The sequence below is a fragment of the Syngnathus floridae genome, chromosome 3 (genome assembly GCF_059516105.1).
Source record: "Syngnathus floridae isolate MCC-2025c chromosome 3, RoL_Sflo_1.0, whole genome shotgun sequence".
NCBI classification, from domain to species: Eukaryota; Metazoa; Chordata; class Actinopteri; order Syngnathiformes; family Syngnathidae; genus Syngnathus; species Syngnathus floridae.
This window is the reverse complement of record NC_142415.1, coordinates 6,533,864-6,558,158: the sequence shown is the minus strand read 5'-3', so window position 1 is coordinate 6,558,158 and position 24,295 is coordinate 6,533,864. Positions and strand designations below refer to the sequence as shown.

Genomic DNA, 24,295 nt, shown 5'->3' with positions numbered 1-24,295 from the left:
ACGCCTCTAGATGGTAATCTTTCTTTAAAGATAAACGCTAGTGCAACGGAAATGTACTGTATTATATTTCTTAAGGAGTAAAATATCACGCGTTTCATGGATCTTAGTTTGTCCATCAATAAATTTTTTATTATAGTTTAGTTTTTAAATTTATTTCTTATTTCAGTTTTAAGGATGGCGATGTAGGGCACTGGTTAGCACACCCGCCTCACAGTTTAGAGGGTGTGGATTCGATTCCACCTCCAGCCTTCTCTGTGTGGAGTTTGCATGCTCTCCCCGTGTCTGTTTGGGTTTTCTCCAGGCACTCCGGTTTCCTCGCACATTCCAAAAACAAGCATGGTAGACTGATTGAGCACTCCAAATTGCCTCTAAGTGTGAGTGCGAGTGTGGATGGTTTTTTCTCTCTATGTGCCCTGCGATTGGCTGGCAACCGGTTCAGGGTGTCCCCCGCCTACTGCCCGATGACTGCTGGGATAGACTCCAGCACGCCTGTGACCCCCGTGGGGACAAGCGACATAGAAAATGGATGGATATTTCAGTTTTATTTGCAGATTAGATTTACACAGCAACACAGAGGCTGAAATCAAATTTGACAAAATTACGTCTGTCTGTCCGTCCTTCCTTCCTTCCTTCCTTCCTTCCTTCCTTCCTTCCTTCCTTCCTTCCTTCCTTCCTTCCTTCCTTCCTTCCTTCCTTCCTTCCTTCCTTCCTTCCTTCCTTCCTTCCTTCCTTCGTCCGTCCGTCCGTCCATCCATCCATCCGTCTGTCCGTCCATCCTGGGATTAAAGGGTTGTACTGTATAAATTGTTCCTTTGTGTGCTGATGTAGCTTCAAGTTGAGAAGTTGTTGAGTAAAAACCAATAATTGGATTATGCAGCTTTTCAATAGTCCGGATTACTCGGTCGCTTCATGGTTGTTGTTCTTTTTCTGTCTCTTATAAGAGGTTTACTTGACCTTGAATCAAAATAACCTTTTAACCACTGTGGTACATCAACTTTCTCCAGACATTACCTGCTGTTTTGTGGGTGTAGACTTTTCAGTGTACCGAGCATAATCCGATTACGGAAGAATAAAACGGCTTCCGAGGAGGACTAAAAATCACATCAGTGCTCTTGGGATTCTTTGTCCTTGGGCAATGTGTGTCTTGGTTTACAACTGGAAGGATGTCACTGTGGCCAGTAAAACAATGCCTTGATCACACCAACCCTTTTATTCTTCTTTATGACTGAGTCAAACAGTGGATTTTTAAGGGTCGTCTCACGCCAGGCGTTAGGCACGCAATGTCTGGTCACATTATAGAAGCACAGGTAAGACTTGTTTTCTGCATGGTCGTTCGATGAGGTGTGGAAGGTTACATGAAGCTCAGAGATTGAACATCTGTGTAATATCTGGATGTTTTTTTGCACTGTGAAGACAGGTGTTCATTCAAAAGTATCCCCATGTTTGAACTCTTATACGCTAAAAAATATTTCAACTTTGGTTATTCTCCCAACCAACTCACCAGATAGCTGTGGATTTCGATCAGATTGTTACTTATAAATAAGACAGGATCGGAGAAGATCGGAATTGGGTTGGCTGACCAGCTTCAGGGTCGCCACTTGTGCCACTTTTGTGTGCCAAACATATCCTACAAGTGGTTTGTTGTGGCAACCCCTGACATGGAAATTGGCGAATTCATGGTTTTAGAAAATGAATGTTATTTTAAAAACAGCTGTACTAATAACTTGGTAACCCATTTCTTGTGTCAGGATGTGGGAAGGTTAAGGTCCCAAAAGTGGGGAAGCGGGGGGGGTGTACTTTTTTTAGTGGATGTACTAAAAAAAAAAAAAAAATTTGTTTTCCAATAATGAAACAAAATGCAAACAAGATATATCGAATCAAAGTAATAAAAGTTCAAAGACCAAGACACATAATTGAAAATAAAAATCGGAATTTGACAGGGGCGGCTCAGTGGCACACTGGGTAGCACGTCCGCCTCACAGTTAGGAGGGTGCAGGTTCGATTCCACCTCTGGCCCTCCCTGTGTGGAGTTTGCATGTTCTCCCCGGGCCCGTGTGGGTTTTCTCCGGGCACTCCGGTTTCCTCTCACATCCCAAAGACATGCTTGGTAGGCCGATTGAAGACTCCAAATTGTCCCTAGGTGTGAGTGCGAGTGCGAATGGTTGTTCGTCTCTGTGTGCCCTGCAAGCGGCTGGCAACCGGTTCAGGGTGTCCCCCGCCTACTGCCCGATGACGGCTGGGATAGGCTCCAGCACACCCGCGACCCCCGTGGGGACTAAGCGGTTCAGACAATGGATGGATGGATGGATGAATTTGACAGGGACTCAGGAGAAGCAATATTCCGACAAAGACTGAAAGGACACAGGAAACAAAATACAAACCAACTGATGAGACAATGAGGAAGACACAAGTGGTTGAGGGAGCCGACTGAAAACATGTGGACATTCAAACCCACTAAGAAAAGACACAAGGAAAACACAATCAAACTAAAACCAATCAAAACCTCCTCAACAAAAAAACATACTTTACGAGAACTTGGTAGCTGTAACAGTTAAATCTTAACGTTAAAGTTGAACTCATTAGTATGGGTCGCTATTACAAATGTAAATCTTGATCCAATGTTCTGGGTCAAATCCTCAACCCAATAACCAGCACTTGCCGTGTTTTTGACCAATTTGGGATACTTTTGACATAGCAGTTTTAGGAGTGTAAAGGCCTAGTAAATCAAAGACATTACCATTATTCATTATTATTGGGGTTGACTTTCGGGAGTTGCTTTATTGATTACACCACAATTTGCTTTGTGTTACAGCAAAGATACTGTTGACAAACTGATACACCCAATATACAAAACTAAAATGGTGTAGTTGCAGTCCAGTCGTATGTCATTTTGTTGTTCAGTAGAAGCATTTTACACACTTAGCAAGCAGACGCATTCAACAAGTAGAATGTCACAAAGATTAACCATTGTCATATCTTCTATGAATAATCCCTATCCCATCAGTGTAATTCCTTTGCACTCCGTCATGACACTCTTATAAATGGGTACATTGTGTTTCTATGTCAAATCAACTCTCTGCTCTCAGCTCCAATGAAACCGTTACAATTAACACAGTTCTAAAAGGACTATGGAGTAAAGTAGTAACTCTTACACCACAGAGTAAAATAGTCGTTATACTCTGATGACAGATGGCTGATGAAAAGATTGTTTTTCTGGCCAAAGATTGGATTTAAGCCATTAGTTATTGCCCAATTCTATTGAAACCACAGATTGAACAATGATTTGCTGCCTCTAATTTGCTTTTGTTTGTCGCTGGCACTAGCTCCTCTCCCACAAGGCAGAAGTAATTATCTGACAGTGAAAGAGGCCCCCAGGAATGCTAGACCATGAGCGGGTGATTGGATCTTTCTGAGCAACATGTGTTAGTCACTGGGATAAAATAGCTTACAACCACTTATGATGGGATGGCACAAGTATGCAAGTAAAGTATGCAGACAAAAAATCAAATTATAATAAATAAAATACTATATAGTATTTTTTATTTATTATTATCTAAATATATATATATGTATATATGTGTAGATATGTGTATACATGTAAAGAACAAAACCAACACAATGCATGAACGCACAACAAATTACTTCCCTGCAAATCAGTGTGACTTCTACTGTTGCCTTTGCGAGACTAGTTCAGATATGCGTTATCACGAATTTATAAATCAGGTGTTTGGACCTCTGCAGTGGAGGCTCTGAGGCCCCTGAGGCCGACTCACCGGACCCCTAGTGTTCGATCCAACCCAGGTTAAGAACCACTGGTATAGGCAGAATGTGCTTCTACAGTGAATGTGGCATGGAGTTAAATTGTAGAAATGTAATGAGATTAAATGCCTCTGAAAACAATCAAGAAGAATAGTTCTTCTGTTTCTTTGAAAGTCCTCATTTTGCGAACCCAATGATACATTTATAACAAAGTTAAACATGAATTAGTGGATGTTCTTGAGGTGCTCGAGGAGGTGTCATTTCCTTGTCAGTTGCCAGTTTGATGGAATTACGTATGTAGGAGTTTTCACCTCTTGTGTTTGCTAGTCTGATCTTCTTAACTGAGTTCAGCCTTTGTTCCGCAATTCCAAGAAAATGAATGTTAGCACTAATTTTGTCCTCTTTTTTGACTCGCTTAATACCAAACTAAAAGCCATCGGATATCTAACAGCAATATCAGGCTTGAGTTTTTCAGTTGTTTTAGAAATCCTATTGTTGTCCTTTGAGACACTGAAACAGTCATTATAAGTCTACATTTACCATACATCGAACTTCCATGCCTAATTATGAAGTAAACAAGTCTCAAAGCCCATCAAGTGTGAAATTAATCAAATACATAAATCATTCATTTGCCCATTTCAGAAAACATCTCTTTCAGCGAGCCTTACTGTTATCTAACAATGGGGATAATTTACATAGTAACCAACCCATATCGCTCAGGGCATGACAAGTGAGGTTATGTATGACATATATGTCACACAGTGCAAAGCGTGTTAAACTGCTGTTAATGTCTTTGTGGTTACTCACACCCCCACACATGTATATAATAATAATAATAATAATAATTTTCATTATTATTATCATGATGATTATTATTGTTATTGTTAGAATTATTAGTAGTATTAGTATCATACGATCATAATATACAGATTTTCTTTTAAAAAAAAATCCCGTGGGGAAAGCTTATATTGAATGTTTGCTAATGTTTTTTGAATGTTTTTTTTGGGGATGAATACATCACACAGCTGTTTGACAGAGCAGTCTGCTTCTTTGAGCCTTCATTGAGCGCAGCACAGCATAGCAAAAGAGTCCTGTCTGCAATGGTGAAGGTTATCCTCAATGAAAGGAGGACTGAACAACGACAGGATTATCCAGACGCTCTACCCTGCACAATAACCCAAATCTAATCTGACTCTGTTCTTGCACTCAGCCTTTTAAACAGCGAGCGGAAACACTCTTTCAATTTACATCTAATGTTCAGCACATTGAGTAACTTGACACGTAACTGAAATTATTTCATACTTTTTTTTTATTACTGTCAGCATGCTTTATGCCAAACAAAACAAACAATACTAAAACTAAAGTGTGCATTAAATTAGATACAATAAAAAGTGCCTTTTTAAATTAACTCTGCGGTTAAAAAAAAAAAGAAAAGAAAAATGATAAGTGTGGTCTGCTTGTAGACAGCAGTACACAAATTTAGCGTCATGAAAGGCAGTGTGCTGCAAACAGTAACACAGTATGAAATTGACAATATAGTCAAAATTGTCAATAATGCTGAAGCGAACCTGTATTAAATTGTCAATGTAAAATCTGACTGTTGGTCAAAGCAAATTTTGAAAAAAAAATTGAGGCTTTATGTGTTCCCAAACTATTTTGTTGGTGATTTAAAAAATATGTGTTTACCCTTTTTTCCAAACACATCAGGTTTTTAGGATATTTTCTTTTTTCTTATTAGGTTTGCCAAATAAAAGATTTTGCCGCAATATGGATTTTAGCATGCATTGTAACTTAGTTAGTTTCTAGTTAAGTCAAGTCAAGTCAAGTCAAGTCAAGTCAAGTCAAGTCAAGTCAAGTCAAGGGACTTAGTTAGTTTCTGCAAAAAATCCACCTCTTCCAGAATCTAACCTTTAAATCATAAATATTACTAAATATAGATTGGCTATCAACCAGATTAGGGTGTACCCCGCTACCGCCCTACCCTTGTGAAGATAAGCGGATAATAAAACCTACCAATGAGGGCAGGGGCAGAATCAATGTAAAAAAAATTATCCAGGAAAGTTTACCGGCATCTCTGATGAAAATTTGTTGATGAGTGTTATCAACAAGTGTCCCAGATAGTCATTGGCCTATTTTGCAAACATTCTGCTTAATGCATGCATTCACTGTTCATTTTGTGATGACATGCTGTTCGCTTTAGCGCCGTGGGTCGTAATGCACCTGATAGCGTGGGATTACGGGCGCATCCTCTTTCTCTGAGTGACATTCATTCTTGTGGAGCAAACGCACAGAGTGGAAAGCTGCCCTTCAGTACCCTTTTAAAATGAGGCTGTGTCATTTTATTTTGACAAAAGTATTTCCATTCACTCTTTCAGTTTGGTTGTCAAAGGGAGGGGAGGTGGACACTGGGGGAAGGGAAGCAAGGGACAGATGGGACTGACACATGGTCCCTGTCAGCCTCCTTTTCTCAGACCCCTCCCCTCGCAGATTCTGTTTAATCTGACTGGATAGAATCGAGTGAGAGGATGGGGGAGGGCACTGGGCATTTGCCACCATCTCTCTCTCTTTTCTGGCAACACCCAACAGAGCCGTAATGCCAAAGCACGCAGGATGTGGGGGGAAAAAGAGGACTTCTTCCCAAGTGGGGCTGTCCTGAGAGAGCTGCTGATGTGATCTGAAGTGGCACTCATGCTGAGGTTTTCACTTACAGAGAATGTAGCCCAATTAGATTTATTGCTAATCCATCATAAGGAGAGCGCAGGCAAAACCTACTGCAGGACAGAGCTGCATGTTCGTTCTTTCTTCCTTTTTTTTTATTATTATTTTTTTCTTATCAAGAGCTTCAGGCCTGTTTTAACTGCTGCCTCCTTTAAGGATGTGACAGTGCGAACTTTGGAGACACTCTGGGCAAAACAGGTTTTGGTGGAGATTCATGGCAAAATGCAGAGTCGTAGTGGGTGACCAAAAGCAATTTGGAGGCACAATGTCTGCCAACCAGAGCATGAACCGTCGCAGCGTCTACAATTACTTCCTCAACATGGTGGCCTATCAGGTGAGAGCTGGCGAGAAGCAGCAATGCTGGCAGGGAATGTTGCTGGAGTCTGTGAAAGTTTGATCAAGGACAGAATGTGATGCACTCAAAATATTGTCTTACTAAATTCTTAATTGATTGACAGTATACGAGTATATCTTATCTTATCCATGAAAGACTTAAATATTTTCCATCAGTACCCTACATCTTTAGGCTACCGTATGTTTCCAAGAATGTATAACACTAAAGGCAGTCTGTTTTGTGACAATGTTTCATTGGGATTATTACAAGTGTTTATTATCATGACCATTACGCATAGTTGGCTACATTTGACAGACTTTCAACGAATGCTTTTCTAGATTTCTTATCTTTTTCAGATAGTATACAGTATTCACTTTTCAACTCCTGAGTGAGGCTGTCAAGGAAAAATGTGAAACTTGTAGACAAAAGAGAACAATCACTTTGAGAATAATGAGCGATGCAGTTAAAAAATAATTTGAAAAGAGGATATGAGACTGATGAAGTCAACAGTACCACATCATCTTCAAAAAGCAGGGATGCAATACTGAGGCCTCCAAACCATCTTTGCTGCGTCTATAAATTTTGTCCATAAAGGATATGAAAAAAACGAGTGACAAAGGGCAGATATGAAGGAGTCAAACTCTCACTGTAAACAAATCAGATTTACTGCTAGCAATACGGACCAAATTGTGACAGCAGTAGTACAGGGACCAAACGTATCAAGTTCATACACCCACATAGAACTCACCAGGGACATGGTTGAACGCATTCTCCAAGTCCACAAAACACATTTGACCCGCTTGGGTGAACTCCAATGCACCTTTGAGGACCATGCCGAGAGTGTATAGCTGTTCTACCGTTCTGTTACATTTACCCAGTTCTTCATCTTCAATGCTCGCTATGCTAGCAGTAATTACCAGTTGGCTGCCTTCTCAGTTTAACTATATTTACTGTATGCCAGAAAGATTGAGACACGGCCATGGAGCCTTTTCTGTGAGATTGCGGAAGAAGGTCTAACCCTCTTGCTTGCCCTCCTGCAAGGGGGTGACTACACTGTGTGATAATGTGTGACCTTGCGGTCTTCACTGAGATAAACTAATACGGATGTGCAAAGAATGTCATAGAGAAGGTAAGGCCAAGAGGTTCACAGCCAGATCGTGGCAGAGCTCAAGCTACCGAGGTAACCACTTGTGCAAAGAGGCCTATTCTAACAGTTCTACTGCCAGGACAAAAACCATACTGCTTCTCCTGAATCTGAGATTTGAGCTTCCTACAAAACCTTCTCTCCAGCACCCCTGAACAGACCTTACCAGGGAGACTGAGGGGGTCAACCTCCCTGTAGTTAGAACATATGTTGCAGCCCCACTTCATAAAAAGGAGAATGACCGCCTCAATCTGCCAATCCAGGGGCACTGCCCCTATGTCCACGCGATGTTGTAGAGGAATGGTAACAGCTTTCTAATCACCTTGATGACTTCAACCTGAGAGATAGGAGAGGCCGCCTCAAACATTCCAGACTCTGCTTCCTCATGGATGGTCTTTAAAGTCTCTTTACCGACTCACAATGTCTTGAGTTGTGGTCAGGAGCGCCCAATCGCCACTCGTACACCCAGGTTCATGGTACACCGCTTTGTCCTCCTGAGACGGCGAATGGTGGACCAGAATTTCTGGCTACGTTCACATGGACGCATTTAATTGGATTAAAATCCTGATTGGAATAAAAATGCTTCATGCACACACCCCATTCAGAATATTCTGACCGGATCAAGCCCATTCTGATCGAGATTTGATTCGTCGTTTACGTGGATTGATTATCCAAACTGCACAAATGAAAACACTTATTGCGACATTTTGGAACAAATCGTATTTAACACGCATGTCATATTGTTCTTTCACTATTTTCGGTATATCTGCGCATTGATTTATTCCAAATGAAAGTGTGCTGCATGAAAACGCTAGTCCTAACCGGATCAGTATTTTTAGTTTTGATGAAAACAGTGCATCCGTTCATAAATTTAATCCAAACTCCGAACGGATTAAAGAAATTTTGTCCATGTAAACGTAACCACTGACAATCCGTGATAGGCATATAAATCCAATAACAGAACACTGCACGGGTGACCGATTTAACTCTGTCAATCTGCACATCTACGGTCAATTGAAGCATTTGTAAGTGACTACACGGAAATTTTAGTACAGTGGCCAAATAACTTCACTGCAATCATGTTTGTCGGGCCTTTATGTGTCCAGGATGGGTACCTCACATTTTATCCTCGTGGGAAGGGTTGCCGCTTATCTGTGACCCCGAATAAGATAGGCAGCATAGAAAATGACGGGTACTTTGTTGAAGAACAAGTTGAATACATATAAAAATTATAATTCTGTTATTGTACTCATGTCTGTCAGAGATGACTGGTTTAGGCACAACTGGATTTTAATTCCGTTACTTGAAAGCAGCGTTTGCCAGACACTCAACCTAAAATGTCCAAACTTTGTATTTTAAAGGTGTATATTTTCTTCATCATATTTTTACATGTGTGGAGTATTTATTCCCCAAAATGTGTGAAAACATCCCATCTGTTTTGTGCACTTACTTTTGGCGGCCATCATGTTTGGGTTTTTTCACTCGTGGGAGTGCAAATATGTAAGAATATTATGTGCATTCTCCAGCTCTGCCTTATTATGCAACTTTATTTACTGAAAGGCCCATATTAAGAATAGACAAGCTACATGTCAGATGAAATTCTTAACCTCAAAATCCTGACTTTTTAGGAACTCAAAATACACCATCTTGTTTGAGTTTCCATACATTGCATCATTTAAATTGGTATTTTATTGGTATCATACATTGTTGCACACCACATTCCGTATAACACAAGCCATAATTATATTTGATTGCTGATTTAACATGGTAAAAAAATTTGCTTTCCACTATGCTGTTATGGATTAAAATGGTAGTATGGTGCATAATATAATCCATATAATGTATTCTTGCTTTCAAAACAGTTTGATTCCTGTTTAATGCCACATTTAATTGTTGTTACAATTAGAATGTTGTGCTTTTCACAGACAAATCATTTCATGTACAAAGACAGCAAAATAGCAAAACAAACAAAAACACCCTTCCATATTTACTCTGCAAGTCATACTGTTGAGGAATCAAAACATCAAATACTGTTTGTGAATGTTCTTACAGTAGTTAGATCTGGTGGATTGGCAAATTGTCAAATACAGTCAAATGATTTAGGATTACTGGATTAAAGAGGGCAGCAAAGGATAATTGACTGTTGTGTTGATATTTGCTTTGCAAAATATAAAGGCAGCTCTAAATGATGTTTGTTTATATGTTTTCATAATCCAATCATTTTCTACCAGTAATCAATCAAAACTCTGTTTCATTGCATCCCTCCTTTCTGAGATAAAGTAATGGATAATGTTCTCTGCCTTATCCATTAGATTATGACTGACACGTGATTTGTGTATCTGGCTTCATTGCACTAGCCTGCCTTTATTGAACTTAATGGGTAAACACTTGTCTGAGGTTGGTGATGCTACTCCTTTCATTTTAGCCTTTTTATACATCAGACTAAAACACACTGTAATGTAAACACATATAACACTTTTGGGCATTATATAGCTGTGTAAATAATATAAGGAAAATGAATTCTAATTATTTAAAGGTTTACATTTACATACAAATATTCTGTAAATTTTATTCTGATCAGAACTGGTATCGGTACAGATGAAGTTCAAGTTCAAGTTCAAGTTTACTTTATTGTCAAAAATTCTATGTAACAGGGTTAGCACAGAAGTTTGAAATTGCGTTTGACCAGTCTCCAATGTGCAGTTTAACTAAGAACATTTAAATAAGACATTGACATAAATCTCTTTCTTTCTCACACACACATACACACAACACACACACACACAGCTAACTTACTCATACTGAATTTACAATTCTTTCTCTGACATATTCATTCACAACATAAACACAGACAATGCACACTTACACATTGCAGTCATTCAAACACTAACATGCTGATAAGACATGTGCAATACTATACAATAAAATACTCTCTCTCACATTCACACACACGCACACACACACACACACACACAGTGTATAATAAGAGTATTGACATTATACAGACATAACACACAACCCCCCCCCCCAACTGAAATGAAACTGTAGATGAACGCATAGCAAGTGTCTTATGTCATCTATTTTCTTAGTAGCATGCACAGATTAGCACAGATTTGTATTTAAACATAGATTAACTCGTTCTGTCTCTGAGCCATCACTTTGTCGTGTTGGTGGGGCGTGTGTCCTAATAATCCCTAGAGTTGAATTGTCTGAGGCTTCATTTCCCAGGGAAACTCAGGTCGGCGCCCCACTCTATTAGATATGACTAATTGATTAATTTATTTGGATCAAGCATGTGTTGATTCATCTTGAGTGTTAGGCACAAGGATGACCCAATAAAAAGAAGACTGCTACATAGCAGAGCTAATATAATACCATCAACATCAGTTTAAACATGGAAGCCCAGACTTGACTTCCCTTTCCCCAGCCACTTGGTCTAGCTCATTCTGGGGAATCCCAAAGTGTTCGAAAAATCAGGCGGGACATTGTCTTTCCAGTGTGCCCTGGGTCATCCTCAGGGCCTCCTCCTAGTGAGAGATGATTGGAACACCTCACTAGGGAGGTGTCTAGGAAGCATCCTGACAGGATGGATGCCCACCATCTCATTTGGCTCCTCTCAATGCAGAGGAACAGCGGCTTGACTCTGAGATTCTGGGTGACTGAGATTCTCACCTGATCTCTACGGGAGAGCCACTTGGGGATCTTTTTCTCGTTACCATATGTGAGGGTAGGCGCCCACGTAAGGGCAAGGGAAAAAGAACTCCAGTATTTATATTCATCTATGTTACAATTTCTGTCCCTTTATTGGAGATCAGTATCTTGCTGGTGATAGATCATTTGTGTGTGGTCTCTCTTCCTCAGATATGCTGCTGCTGTGGGCCTGCTCCCTGCTCGCTCTGCTGTGCCTTTTGTCCTCCAGTCAAATCGTCCACTAGTACACGGGTCATGTACACCATCTTTCATATCATGAGCTGTGCTGTGTCCTGTCTCATGCTGTCACGCACCGTCTCTGAACTCGTAAGGGAAAATGTGAGTATTGGGTGTGACTTTGGTGTGTTGTTCATCAATGTTCATCAATTGTTTCACATGCGAGTCATTCTCAGATTATGTTTACAGGCTGTCAATAATCCTTTTAAAACCCAAATATTGGCAGTATTCAGGGTTTTACAGTCCATGTAAGCATTCACATTCTCTCTTTTAACCCAAATATTTCGGCTTGTAAACGTGATTTAGTTACCTCCTTCTAAACGCGATGCTCTTGGGCCATTCACGAGGAAAGGAATCTTGGGCTATGTCCGAACATCCACCCTTATCCCCTAACCCTTTATTCACTAGATAGTCCTGCATCACATGTATGGCACTATAACGTAGTTCACCCATTCTGTTTCGTGATTCAGACAGCTAGATCACTACTTTTCTCCTCATCGCATATAAGGTGACCACGTTTCAAGAAATAAAATGTTTATAGAACCTTGCGAAACACATTCATTATATTACAAATAAGACCTCACCTGTGTAAAGAGCAACATTATGCTTATCATAATTTACTAATGTCATTTACTTTTCTTTTGCTTTGCTTATGTGTGTATCTCATAGTTGTATCTCATGCAATGATTTGCCAGCTAACAGCCAATCAGAGTGATAGTCGTCAGAGATGGCAGATGCTTTTTTGCATACTGCGATCGTCGTAATTTACAATTGCATTGAATTGGTCCATCTCTAATGGTTTGAACACCATCTTAACTATCCATCCATTGTCCGTACCGCTTGTCCCTACGGGGGTCGCGGGCGTGCTGGAGCCCATCCCAGCAGTCACAGGGCAGTAGGTGGGTGACACCCTGAACCGGTTGCCAGTCAATCGCAGGGCAAACAGAGACGAACAACCACCCGCACTCGCACTCACATCTAGGGGCAATTTAGAGTGCTCTACCTAGCATGTTTTTGGGATGTGGGAGGAAACCGGAGTGCCTGTAGAAAACCCACGCAGGCACGGGGAGAACATGCAAACTCCACACAGGGAGGGCTGGAGGTGGAATTGAACCCGCACCCTCCTAACTGTGAGGCGGACATGCGAACATCACAGAGCTGCTCCTTCTGTACAACATAAATTTAATTAATTTTTGTCAGCTAAAGATGACTTTTATGATCTCTATAAAGCTCTTGTTCTCGTAAAATTACACAGGAGCAACTAAATACTGTATTTCCTTTTTTACCAGTACAATATTACCTCAATGATAGCTTGTGACTGGCTCCAGATCACATAAAGCAGCAAGAGAGTAACACTGCATAGCATTCAACAGTGTCTCATATTAAAAAGCTCATATAATTAGTCTGACACTTTAAATAATCATGTTTCCAATAAATGAGGTACAGGAACATTTTGAGTGTCACATTATTTGACTATGTCTGAAAAGAAAGCCTCATTGAGAATCCCTACATGTTTTGTTTTCGCATTGACGTTGGCTTCAAGAAAAAGGAGGGCAAGAAACAGAAGATGGAACAGAATGCTAATTACAGTTAAGCCCTTGACCAACAACTGTGCAAGGTTTTTTTTTTGTTTCATTCAGGGTGGCTTCCTTTAGAATCAACACATGCAAGACTGTGGCAACGTGCTAATGTGGAAAGGGATGCACTCTTTGTGTTTGTTTCAGGTGCCTTTCTTCAACGTGGTGTGTGATCAGGCACATGGTGGAGGTCATTGTGAAATGCTCGTAGGCTACTCAGCAGTCTACAGAGTCTGCTTTGGCACTTCTTGTTTCTACCTAATGATGGCCATCTTCCTCGTAGATGTGAAGTCGAGTCAGGACTTCAGAGCACTCATACACAATGGGTCAGTGATGCTGTTCCTCAAGTACTGTATGGGTCCTCAAAGTGTACAAAAAAAGCAATAAATAGACAACTTAATTGGACCTCCTCTAAACTTTTGAATGACCATGTCAATGTGTTTAACTCTATGCCCAATTTGCTCTTCTCCATCACAGAACTAAACAGCAAAATTCACAGCCGGTGCTTGATCTTTGAATCAAGCAAATAATTATAATTGCCGAACAGTCCTCTTTGTCAAAGCTGGCCAGATTTTGACATCAAGAGACCTAACAACTTATCAATACAGCATCGCCGTTGGGGATTTGAGTTTTTCCTTGCCCTCCTGGGAGTTTAAGATCAGGGGATGTTCGAGAATAGTTGTTAATTTTTTGTATAGTATGTGAAGCCCTTTGAGACTTGCCTGTGATTTAGGGCTATATAAATAAACTTGACTTGACTTGACTTGGCTTGACACAGAGGGAAGTGGCACCAGTGTCACAGAGTGTCAACAGCAGGTTGCAAAAGTGATACAGAGAAACCGGAATGGTCACAGAAGTGAACGTCCTTAGAAATATTTTGGTCAATTCATGGCTCAAACACCTAGGGCTTTATTTTCATCACCACTGTAAAACCATCGCAGAGGGCTTGGTTTGCTGCAGTCTTTATTCACAAAGCTAAACACTTTCGATATAATACTGTTGATAAATAATGTCGTACGATAAAGGAGAAAATAAAGTGATGAGGTAAAATAGCAAATTAGAAATTGAGGAAGTTTCCATTCTTTTATGAATTCTAACAGCAGTCTCTGTCGGACTTTGGTCTTGTTTCTGTGCCATTCCTCTTAATCAGGTCTCACAACGTAAGCTGGTTAGCTGGAAAAGGTATGCTCTACTACAGTCTATAAGGGGAAAGTGTTTGTCCCGACTCACCTGACCTCCGGTTGGTCTATTTTAAACTCTTTGTTGTCACACTCTCTGCACCCGCCCGGTCGATTAGAGCTGTGACGTGCTTCGGATTAGGTTTTGACATGCTAGGTTGCCGGCCCTCTGTCCCGTTAATCTGCTCAGAGTTGTTTTATCTGGGCCATGATGATATATTTCAGTTTCTTTGGCAAAGGTTCTTTAGCACAGGTGGTAATGACCTAGTGCCCTCATGGTAACTTTTCAACAGGGAAAAAAAAGTCACAGGTAAAAGCTGTCATGTTTTCATATGCACACCTTTTGTGAATAAGACGAAGGTTCGATGTGCAATTATGTGATCGAAGAAAATATGTACTAATAAATAATATAAATATAATAAATCATATAAATGATATAAATAAATAAATGATATAATTCAGTTTATCAACTCTCCGTATACGCTGATGTCTGACAAATGTTTTTTGTTTGCAACAAAGCAATTGATTCAGATGCAAATTTCAAGTGCATGAAGAAACAAAAAACTGTACTCCATGAAAATCAAGTGGGGCACACACATACCATATTTAGGGATTGTTTTACTAATATTAGAGTGCCCTTAAAGGATTGTTTAAATTATTATATAAAATATTAGATATATTATTCTTATTATTCTTATTCTTATTATATGTTATATATACATATATATTATATATATTCATATAAAAAAATATTAAACTGTAATATATATATCTTAAACATAATTACATTTGTATAAATGGAGCCTCACGAACCAGTCTCACCATGAGCACTTAACTCTTCTGTTTTGAACAGTTTTATTCTCTTTGATGTGAGATAAAGCTACCTTGAGTTTAAAAAAAAAAAAAAAAAAAAAGAAAACTACTACTGACAACAACAATAACAAAATAAAGCTACTGTACAGGTACAATATTATAATTATCATTCGAAATTAAAAAACAGTAAAGCTAAAGGTGGGTAAGCAAATAGGTCACTAAGTTCTCAGAAAATGTCAGATTTTTAGGTCTTTTAAAATAGTAATTAATCAAATAATTAAAAGACTCCATTATTGCATGATGGGAACAATAATTCTGGTGTGGAACTTTGCAATGTCATGCACACGACACATTTCTGTTGTTAATTTTACTTAATTTTATCATTTTCTTTATTTTATCACCCAGTTTCTGGTTCCTGAAACTTATCACCTTGCTTGGAATGTGTGCTGCTGCCTTCTTCATCCCAACAGAGTCATTCCTCCATGGTGAGAACTAAATGCACCGTACCTCTTTTTGAATCCTGCTAGAGGGTAGCAAAGCCTTAGTCGTGAATTGATGCATCGCGCTGCAACGTGTAGCATAGCAACAGCCTCCATGGCCTTGTCAAAAATTGTCATGGATGGTCATTTTCTCTTTTGCCCTAATACTCAGCTTGGCATTACGTTGGCGTGGTGGGAGGATTTGCCTTCATCCTCATCCAACTTATCCTCATCACAGCTTTTGCACACACCTGGAACAAAAACTGGTGAGTATGGCGTAGTTTATTGTGAAAGTGTGGGCTGGGAATAAAGAAAGAAAAATACAATTATTATATCTGTATTACAGTTGCAAACATTATATACACCCGATGTGGCAATGTTTGAATCTGAACAATTTTTCTGAGCACATTCAGATTATCTGGATTGTGTTTTTCAACTTTTACTAGTTAAATGCTTTTGCCTCATACGTGGCTGTTGGTGGCGAATCAGCAGGTCACCAATCGTTCACAAGATTTGACACAGATTTGACTTTTCAAAGCTCCTGATTATTAAACAAACTTTTGGGTACACCAAACGTCAAACAAGAGTCATTCGCAAAAAAATTGGTGCTGCTGCTCAACCGACAATTGCGGCCCAATTAAATTGATAATCCACAACAACAAAGAAATCATCTTCCAATGCTTGGTTTAGAAGGGTATGTCTCTTTTGTTCTACATTCAGTTCAGTTAGCATCCATTGTCTCGGATGCTATTTATTGTATTCCACGCTTCCCGTCTTTCTGTCCTTCACCCTGGGTCACTTCTGCAGTGACATGGCATCATCGCTACAAGACCTAAGAGGATTTATTCATTCAGGACTTTTCCCAAGGCAAATCCTCAAATACACACACTTTTTTCCCCATTCAAACTAAGACATTAAAAAGGGCACTGCACACCAATCTGGTCATTAAAGGTTAAAGGTGAAAAGTAATCTGGCAATCTGGGATGACTAAAGTTACAAAAGAGACACTATTTTTGTAAGGAAGTGAGTGAATTTAGGGGTTAAATAATTGTTTATTGAATATGCACATGCATTTGTAATAAAATATTGATATTGATTGATAGGTTCTGTGATGTGAACAAAGGGATGTGTATTTAAAGCCATCTCAACTGTACTCTGTCCTGCTTTTAGGCTTACTGGAGCAGCAGAAAATAAACGTTGGTATTTGGCAGTGATGTGCGCCACCCTTTTCTTTTACACCATCGCCACGATGGCCTTCACCTTCATGTACAAATACTACACACACCCCATCGCTTGCCCGTTCAACAAAGCCCTGCTGTGGATCAACTTGGGACTCTGCTGCCTCATGTCCTTCATTGCTGTCACACCATGCGTAAAACAGAGTGAGTCCATGAAATGCGCTTCGACATCTGTCATCAACTCACAGTCTCTAAATAACACTTTGGCCATCTCCAGCTATGCAAACATACTCCCCACTGAAACGACTGCGGTTGTAGATAATACTAATTAAACACAGGCTAATATTAGCAGTTTCTTGTTTGAAAAACACAGCAGGCCTGTTGTGCCACAACATGTTGGCTGCAATAATTTGGTGTTTAGGAGGCATGGTGGTGCACTGGCACCATTTATTATTATTTCATTATTGTTTTATTATTATTATTATTATTATTATTATTATTATTATTATTATTATTATTATTATTATTATTATTATTATTATTATTATTATTACTATTATTATTACAAGCCTGATATGTTAAGTTTACTTGCACTCCTGATTAAAGTAAAACTGTGGTGATCAGTGTAATCTAAGTATTTATTTCAAATTGGATATAAAGTATATATTTTTTCAGTAGCATTGATATATGTTTGCTTACATCTGTCAGGTCAAGACACACAGATTTTATATTTTAATTATTTATAATTGTACATAATTCTGACCAAATGCTATCTGTCATTACAGAACAACCTCGATCGGGGCTCCTTCAGGCCTCCATCATCAGCTGTTATGTCATGTATCTCACTTTTTCTGCATTGTCTAGTCGCCCTCCTGAAAAAGGTGAGCTCAACTAAACTGAAGGAGAGTAGAATAATCGTTTGTATTTGTCAAGAGTTTACAAACTGCATTGTCTTCTGTTTTGAACCCATCATATTCGGCTAGGAATAGAACAAAAACGCACGCTCTGTAAAAAATAAGCAGCACTTCATTGCCATGAATTGAAAACATCATTTTCTTGGGCCTCTGTTAGTCAAACAATACTTGCCTCCTTCATGACCTAAACATATCACCGGCATCCAAAAAACGACTTGCTTTGACACAAGGAGAATAACAAAACGTTATCCAGGGTTGTCAAACTAATTTTTTTCGTGGGCCGCATTGTAGTCATAGCTTCTTTCGGAGAGCCATTATGACTGTCAACCCAAACAAATGTATGAGCACCTCAAATTACATACAGTAAAAGCTACCAAACAAACTGACAAATAACTCGTTTTCAAATCAGACAAGTAAAAACTGGTCGAATATTTAAAAAAAAGATATTATTAAAAGTGAAGACAATTTGCAATTCTAGTAATGACACACGAATTTGATGCACAATTTGTCTTCGCGGGCCACATAAAATGATGTATCTGGCCCCCGGGCCTTGAGTTTGACACCTGTGCGTTAGTGTATAGTCAGTACAAAGAAGTGATCATAGTGTAGCAATAAACAATTAGACCATTGACCAGTTTTGGATCAAATATCAATTAGGAGTCTTGATTCGGTTCTGCAATTCACAAGCGACTAGTCACAAACTTTGACCACTCCTTTCTATTATTGATTGATTCAAGATTCAAATTTGTCACACACTCTGGTAAGAACACAATGGTAGCACTGAGCAATCAAATTCTTGCTTTACAAGTCTCCCTGCTTTACAAGTCTCCCTGCAAATTATGTAAAAGACATAAAGAAGCTAATTTTAATAGTGAAAGAAGGTAAAGTTTGGGGGATTATTCAACTACTGCAGTTGTAATAGTTTAGTCAGTGCAGTACAAAAAAAAACTCTGGCTGTGACTGTGACATTGGACCTTTTCCAAAGTGTTCCGTAGAAGTTGGAAGCATAGAGTTGCTGAAAGGTTGCTGGAGATATAATATCTAGGGTCATATTCAGATACTTTTGTCAATGACGTGTCAACAAGAGCGGACATACTACATTAAACTTGGCACTTTTCTCTCAATTAGTTGTCAGTGAAAGAAGCCACGATATGTACTTCCATTGTGTGCTTTCACAATAGTTTCTACGGCTCTCGGTCAGTGTATAGATTTGAGACTCGAGAGAAACTTCTTCTTCGGGGCCCCTTTACCAAGGTAGCATGCACCTAGGTGTTAACACACAAGCATTCACACACGCACATACAGATAATCTGAGATGAGATGTGCTCTGACATGCATGCTGGGCTGGTGGCCTGCGGCGAGACTAGACTGATGGATATTTGTTTCGCATTCCACTTGAATCCATTGACAACATAATAACAGAGGCAAAAAACTCATTACATGCTGTATAAAAACTGCAATTAGTCAGCTCCGTGCGGGTGAAGAAAGCTCAGCTTCAACACAAGGCTGTCGAGGAACACATTTCTGGACTTATTTTTGATTACATTTAGCCGCACTCATGGTCCAAAATTGACATTTTCAAGATTTTTACTGAAGCTGCAGTGTAAGTGTGTGTGTGTGTGTGTGTGTGTGCGCACATGCCTATTAATATACGCATGTCTGTATGTAAGTGCCCTATCACTGACTCTTGTCTTTGTTCGCCCATCTGTCCCCGGAAGGCTTATTGTGCTTTACAACCACATGCACACACACACTCAGACACATTTATCTGACAATGCATATGAGGTGAATTGGAAAAGACAACTCAGAAAGTAAGTCGTGTTCTCCCTGTCCTGGCAACTCTGTATCATGCGAAATGCAGAGGTCAAATTTTGTGCAATGCATGCAAAAAATACTGGACTGACAACAGATGAGTCTTTAACATGCATGTCAAGTGGTGCCAGAATGTTTTGTGGGTTTTGAATTACTACTATTCTGAAATATACAGCTGTAAGCATTTATTTCTTTAAGCTACATTTCATAACAATATATTGTAATCTGATATTCCCCACACTCTAAAAAGTGACCAAAGACAAATCTGCCTTTTTTGAGACACCATACTAAATGTTCACCATGCTGTGTGTGTTTCTCTCTGTGTTAGTTGTGTATCAGGGCATGAACATGACGGTATGCTACCCCAGTGTGGGGCAAGATGGCATCCAAAATGAGGGGAATGCTGTGGCCATCATCGGCGCGGCGATCATGTACTGCTGTGTTCTTTTCGCATGGTGAGGACACGATCAAACATACATGACAACACTGGACAATTTAATTCAGCATTTCTTTAGGAAGATACATTGTGGGAATTGAATTCGATCTGTTTCCTCAGCAACGAGGCGTCCTACCTTGCAGAGGTGTTTGGTCCATTTTGGATGATCAAAGTTTACCGTTATGAGTTCCAGAAAGCCACCTGCTGTTTTTGCTGCCCCGAAGAGGAGGAAGGTTTGTATTGGGGCAGCATTGCTATTCATACCTTACTTTCACAGAATCCTGTTAATTGCACTAGCTATACATTTTGGTGCAAACATATTGTTGAATTTGCCAAATATAGGTCACACTGTCCTATTTTGTTCTTTTCTGCTTTGCAACTTGGTCCCTTTCTGTCTATCCTTTTTCAGTCGAGGAAGAGTTTGTTGTTGATGATGACCACAAGGGCTGTCAGAAGGTTATTCATAATGAGACGCAGAGAGTGGCCTACAGCTACTTCTTCTTCCATTTTGTCTTTTTCTTGGCCTCGCTCTATGTTATGATGACCCTCACCAATTGGTTCAGGTTAGTCAATTATAATTACTATAATGTGCAAAGAACTTTTATTGAGCCCCACTGCTTCGTCATATACAAAGCAAAATGTGAGTTTTGAGCTGCTCTGTAGCTTTCAAGCATCTTGCCTCCTCCAGCTATGAGTCGGCAGTGCTAGAGACCACCTTTACCCACGGGAGCTGGTCTACTTTTTGGGTGAAAATGTCATCGTGCTGGGCCTGTGTGATCCTGTACCTCTGGCTGCTGCTGGCCCCCTTGTGCAGCTGCCAAAATGATTCCAGACCTCGCCGATCCCGCATCAAACGTCGCTCTCCATCCTCCCGTCACGTCACGGTCAGCGTCTGATAAACAGCACAGCAGACGCGAGGTCCGTCACATGAGTCCATTCCTCTTCAGGGATGCCCCGTCGAGGTATCACGGGATGGAGGTCACATGGTTCACAGGTCAAAGACTCACATTGCTGTGAGATGGTTTAATCAGTGAACCAATATGACGTCATGTTAACGCCTGATGTCAGAAGCTTAATGAAGACTTGACTGTACAAATTGCCAAAGTGAACAGAAGTGGTGAACTGTTACTTGATATGGTGATAGAAAATACAGTGAATAGATGATAGAATAGAATGCACACATTTTGTCACTTAAAGAGAAATTCCAGATCATTGTAGAAATGCAACACAAGACTTGGCCACTGTCACACTACCAGTCTTCTTTTGTGTTTTTTTTAAAAACATCACATTTTTGCTTTGAGCTAGATATTGGTCCAAGCTGATGTTGGCGATAACATGTTATCATGCTTATGTGATGTACAATATGTACACCTGTTTACTTTTGTTTTTTTTAAAGACAACTAGTCATCATGTTTTCGATAAAACGTTTTATACACTTGACACGATGGACAAAGTTTTTATAGACAGGCGCTCATGTGCTTGACATAAAAGCGGCTGCATCTTCAATTTTTGTTCTTGGCAAGTCCAGTTTACAGTGTTTAGGAATTTGGTAGACAGTGTTGCGCCACACTGGGGGTGCTGATGGACCGAGGGAGTTTTCTATTACACATCCCCGGTGTAACTGACAATGTGGGGACAGGAACTAGACCAGAACTTAGACCAGGTCCAAGTTGTGATTTTGGTGGATTTTATCCAGGTGCAGACAGATTCTGATTTCCGTGGACATGAGTCCATTGGATTTCATTCCTCCTGTAAATATGACTATAGCGTGGGACAATCTATACCAGTCATTGTAGAAATTAATCATCTTAAAAATATTTTTGCAAGCACCCTCCTGATCGCATCACAACCATGGGGGGAGGTTGTCACATAGGCTACACAATCGGAGATGGAGGCCATCTCCAAGTGCTCGCTCCGCAGTAGCCAACTTTACATCATCTCTGAGTGATCTTTTTTTGCATTTTCTTTTACATGCATTCTAAAATATACTTCAAGATCGATCTCCTGCATATTAGGCAAATTCCATTCATGCCCTGTGAGTGGCTGGCAACCGGTTCAGGGTGTCCCCCGCCTACTGCCCGATGACTGCTGGGATAGGCTTCAGCACGCCCGCAACCCCCGTGGGGACAAGCGGTATAGAAAATAGAGGGATGGATATTCCAATCATAGTTTTCTCTTTTTTTTAAACATATATGATCATTTTGACCAAACACTTTGATAAAAAAAAAGTTAGATACAAATTCATTAATCATATGTGTCTGTTCTGTGTGACAAAGTTTTTCAATATATTTCACAACATGAAGCTGTAAAAATTGCCCTGTCTTTGCTACGTTGTAATGTTATGCTGTTTATATCAGATGTCCTTTAATAGGGAACATTATGGCCTATGGCTCCCCCGGCTGACAGGTGTGTCGTAGAATTGCTTGTTATTATTAGCAAAAGTCATTTTTCAACAAAATGTGTCTGCTTTGGACAGAATCTTACAAAGCTGAGTCAATTGATATAGAATCTATATTAATTGACTCAGCTTTGTAAGCGAAAAAAGTCATTTCTTTCGCGGGCCGCATTGTAGCTTCTTTCGGAGGGCCATTATGACTGTCAACCCAAATAAATGTATGAGCACCTCATATTATATACAGTAAAAGCTACAAAACAAGCTGACAAATAGTAACTCGTTTTCAAATCAGACGAGTAAAAACTGGTCAAATATTAAAAAAAAATAAAGATATTAAAAGTGAAGAAAATTTGAAATTCTAGTAATGACACACGAATTTGATGCACAATTTGTCTTCGCGGGGCACATACAATGATGTGGCGGGCCGTATCTGCCTTGAGTTTGACACCTGTGATATAGATGCTCGAATCTTGTTTTTTGATGTCCTGTAAAACTGTTTAACTGTCACAAAACAAACTACTACTTTGAAATAATAATATTGAACATGAGTGTCGATAGACTCCAACACACCCGTGATCCTCATGAAGATAAGCTGTATGGACAATGGATGGATGCGTTATAACAAATTAGTACAAAAAAAAACCTGTAAGCATTATTTTCATTCACTTCAAAACAACATCAGAGCTAAAAACATTATTGTCTGGCCAAAAGCCAAAGATCAATTTGTTTTGTAATTAGGATAAAGGACAAATAGGATTCTAATCCTCTAGACATCATTCAAGTGTTACTGAACAATAAGGCAGCTAAAAAGGAACACAATGAATAAATATGCAATGAAGAAGACTCTGTTTTAAGTGTCAGTAAGATATTTCTTGTGTCTGCTAAATCGCCGGTGATCAGTTCACCCATTAGGCTCTGGCGTCTCCGACTCAGAACAGCTTAACTGAAATTAGAAAATGGATGGATGCTTTTTCTCTAACAGATTCAAATGTGTTTTTGTTTACATTATATTTGTGCATTTGGTACCATGATGATACAAATTGCAAGGCAGTAGTGCTTAATGAAAATATGTCCAGAAAGGATAGAAGCTTTCTGTTTCTTGCCTTCAGAAAGAGGTATTTTATGATTATTATTATCAAAACAATTTATTATTCCCTTTGAGATTTTTTTTTGCTAGATTCCTCTGTGTTTTGGACATGATGCAGTAAGTGAATGTAGCAGTGCGCTTCATTTTCCTAGTGATATCATATGAGAAAAAAAAAAATCCTGTGTTAAGTATTTCCTAGCCTGGATGGCAATTCCTGTTGAGGTTGATTGGTGTTACTCATGTCACACTGCTACTGAAGGGAGACCCAGCCTGACTGTGATGACCCACAATTGATGAACAGCAGTGGCTCAGTCTAAGTATCTGTAGTTCAGTAGCAAGTATCCACCATTGTAGAGTTTACTCATTTAAAAAAATAATAATAATACATGGTTTTTGCAAATCATGCTTGCCTTCTGTCTCCTTCATTTTTGTCGTTAATGAATAGCAGCCATTATTAGACATTTGCAAGTTGTTTTTCAAAAAAAAAAAAATGGAATTCTCAAGCATTAATGTTGAATCAATAAAAGCAATTTTTAAGATTCAA

General features: G+C 39.5%; 1 protein-coding gene across 2 annotated transcripts; it reads left to right on the top strand.

Annotated features, from left to right (window-relative positions):
* Nucleotides 1-1,119: 1,119 nt before the first annotated feature.
* Nucleotides 1,120-24,295, top strand: serinc4 (serine incorporator 4). 2 transcript variants are annotated; one of them, XM_088371308.1, is made up of 11 exons: nucleotides 1,120-1,307; nucleotides 11,817-11,984; nucleotides 13,607-13,785; nucleotides 15,856-15,935; nucleotides 16,102-16,195; nucleotides 17,100-17,311; nucleotides 17,893-17,988; nucleotides 20,162-20,288; nucleotides 20,390-20,502; nucleotides 20,679-20,832; nucleotides 20,958-24,295. In XM_088371308.1, exons 1-11 carry the CDS (start codon nucleotides 1,281-1,283, stop codon nucleotides 21,163-21,165), a joined length of 1,458 nt encoding a protein of 485 aa, XP_088227434.1. In that variant the 5' UTR covers nucleotides 1,120-1,280; the 3' UTR covers nucleotides 21,166-24,295. The 2 variants fall into 2 exon arrangements, with proteins under 2 accessions (XP_088227434.1, XP_088227433.1); XM_088371307.1 differs by lacking the exon at nucleotides 1,120-1,307 and adding an exon at nucleotides 6,353-6,811.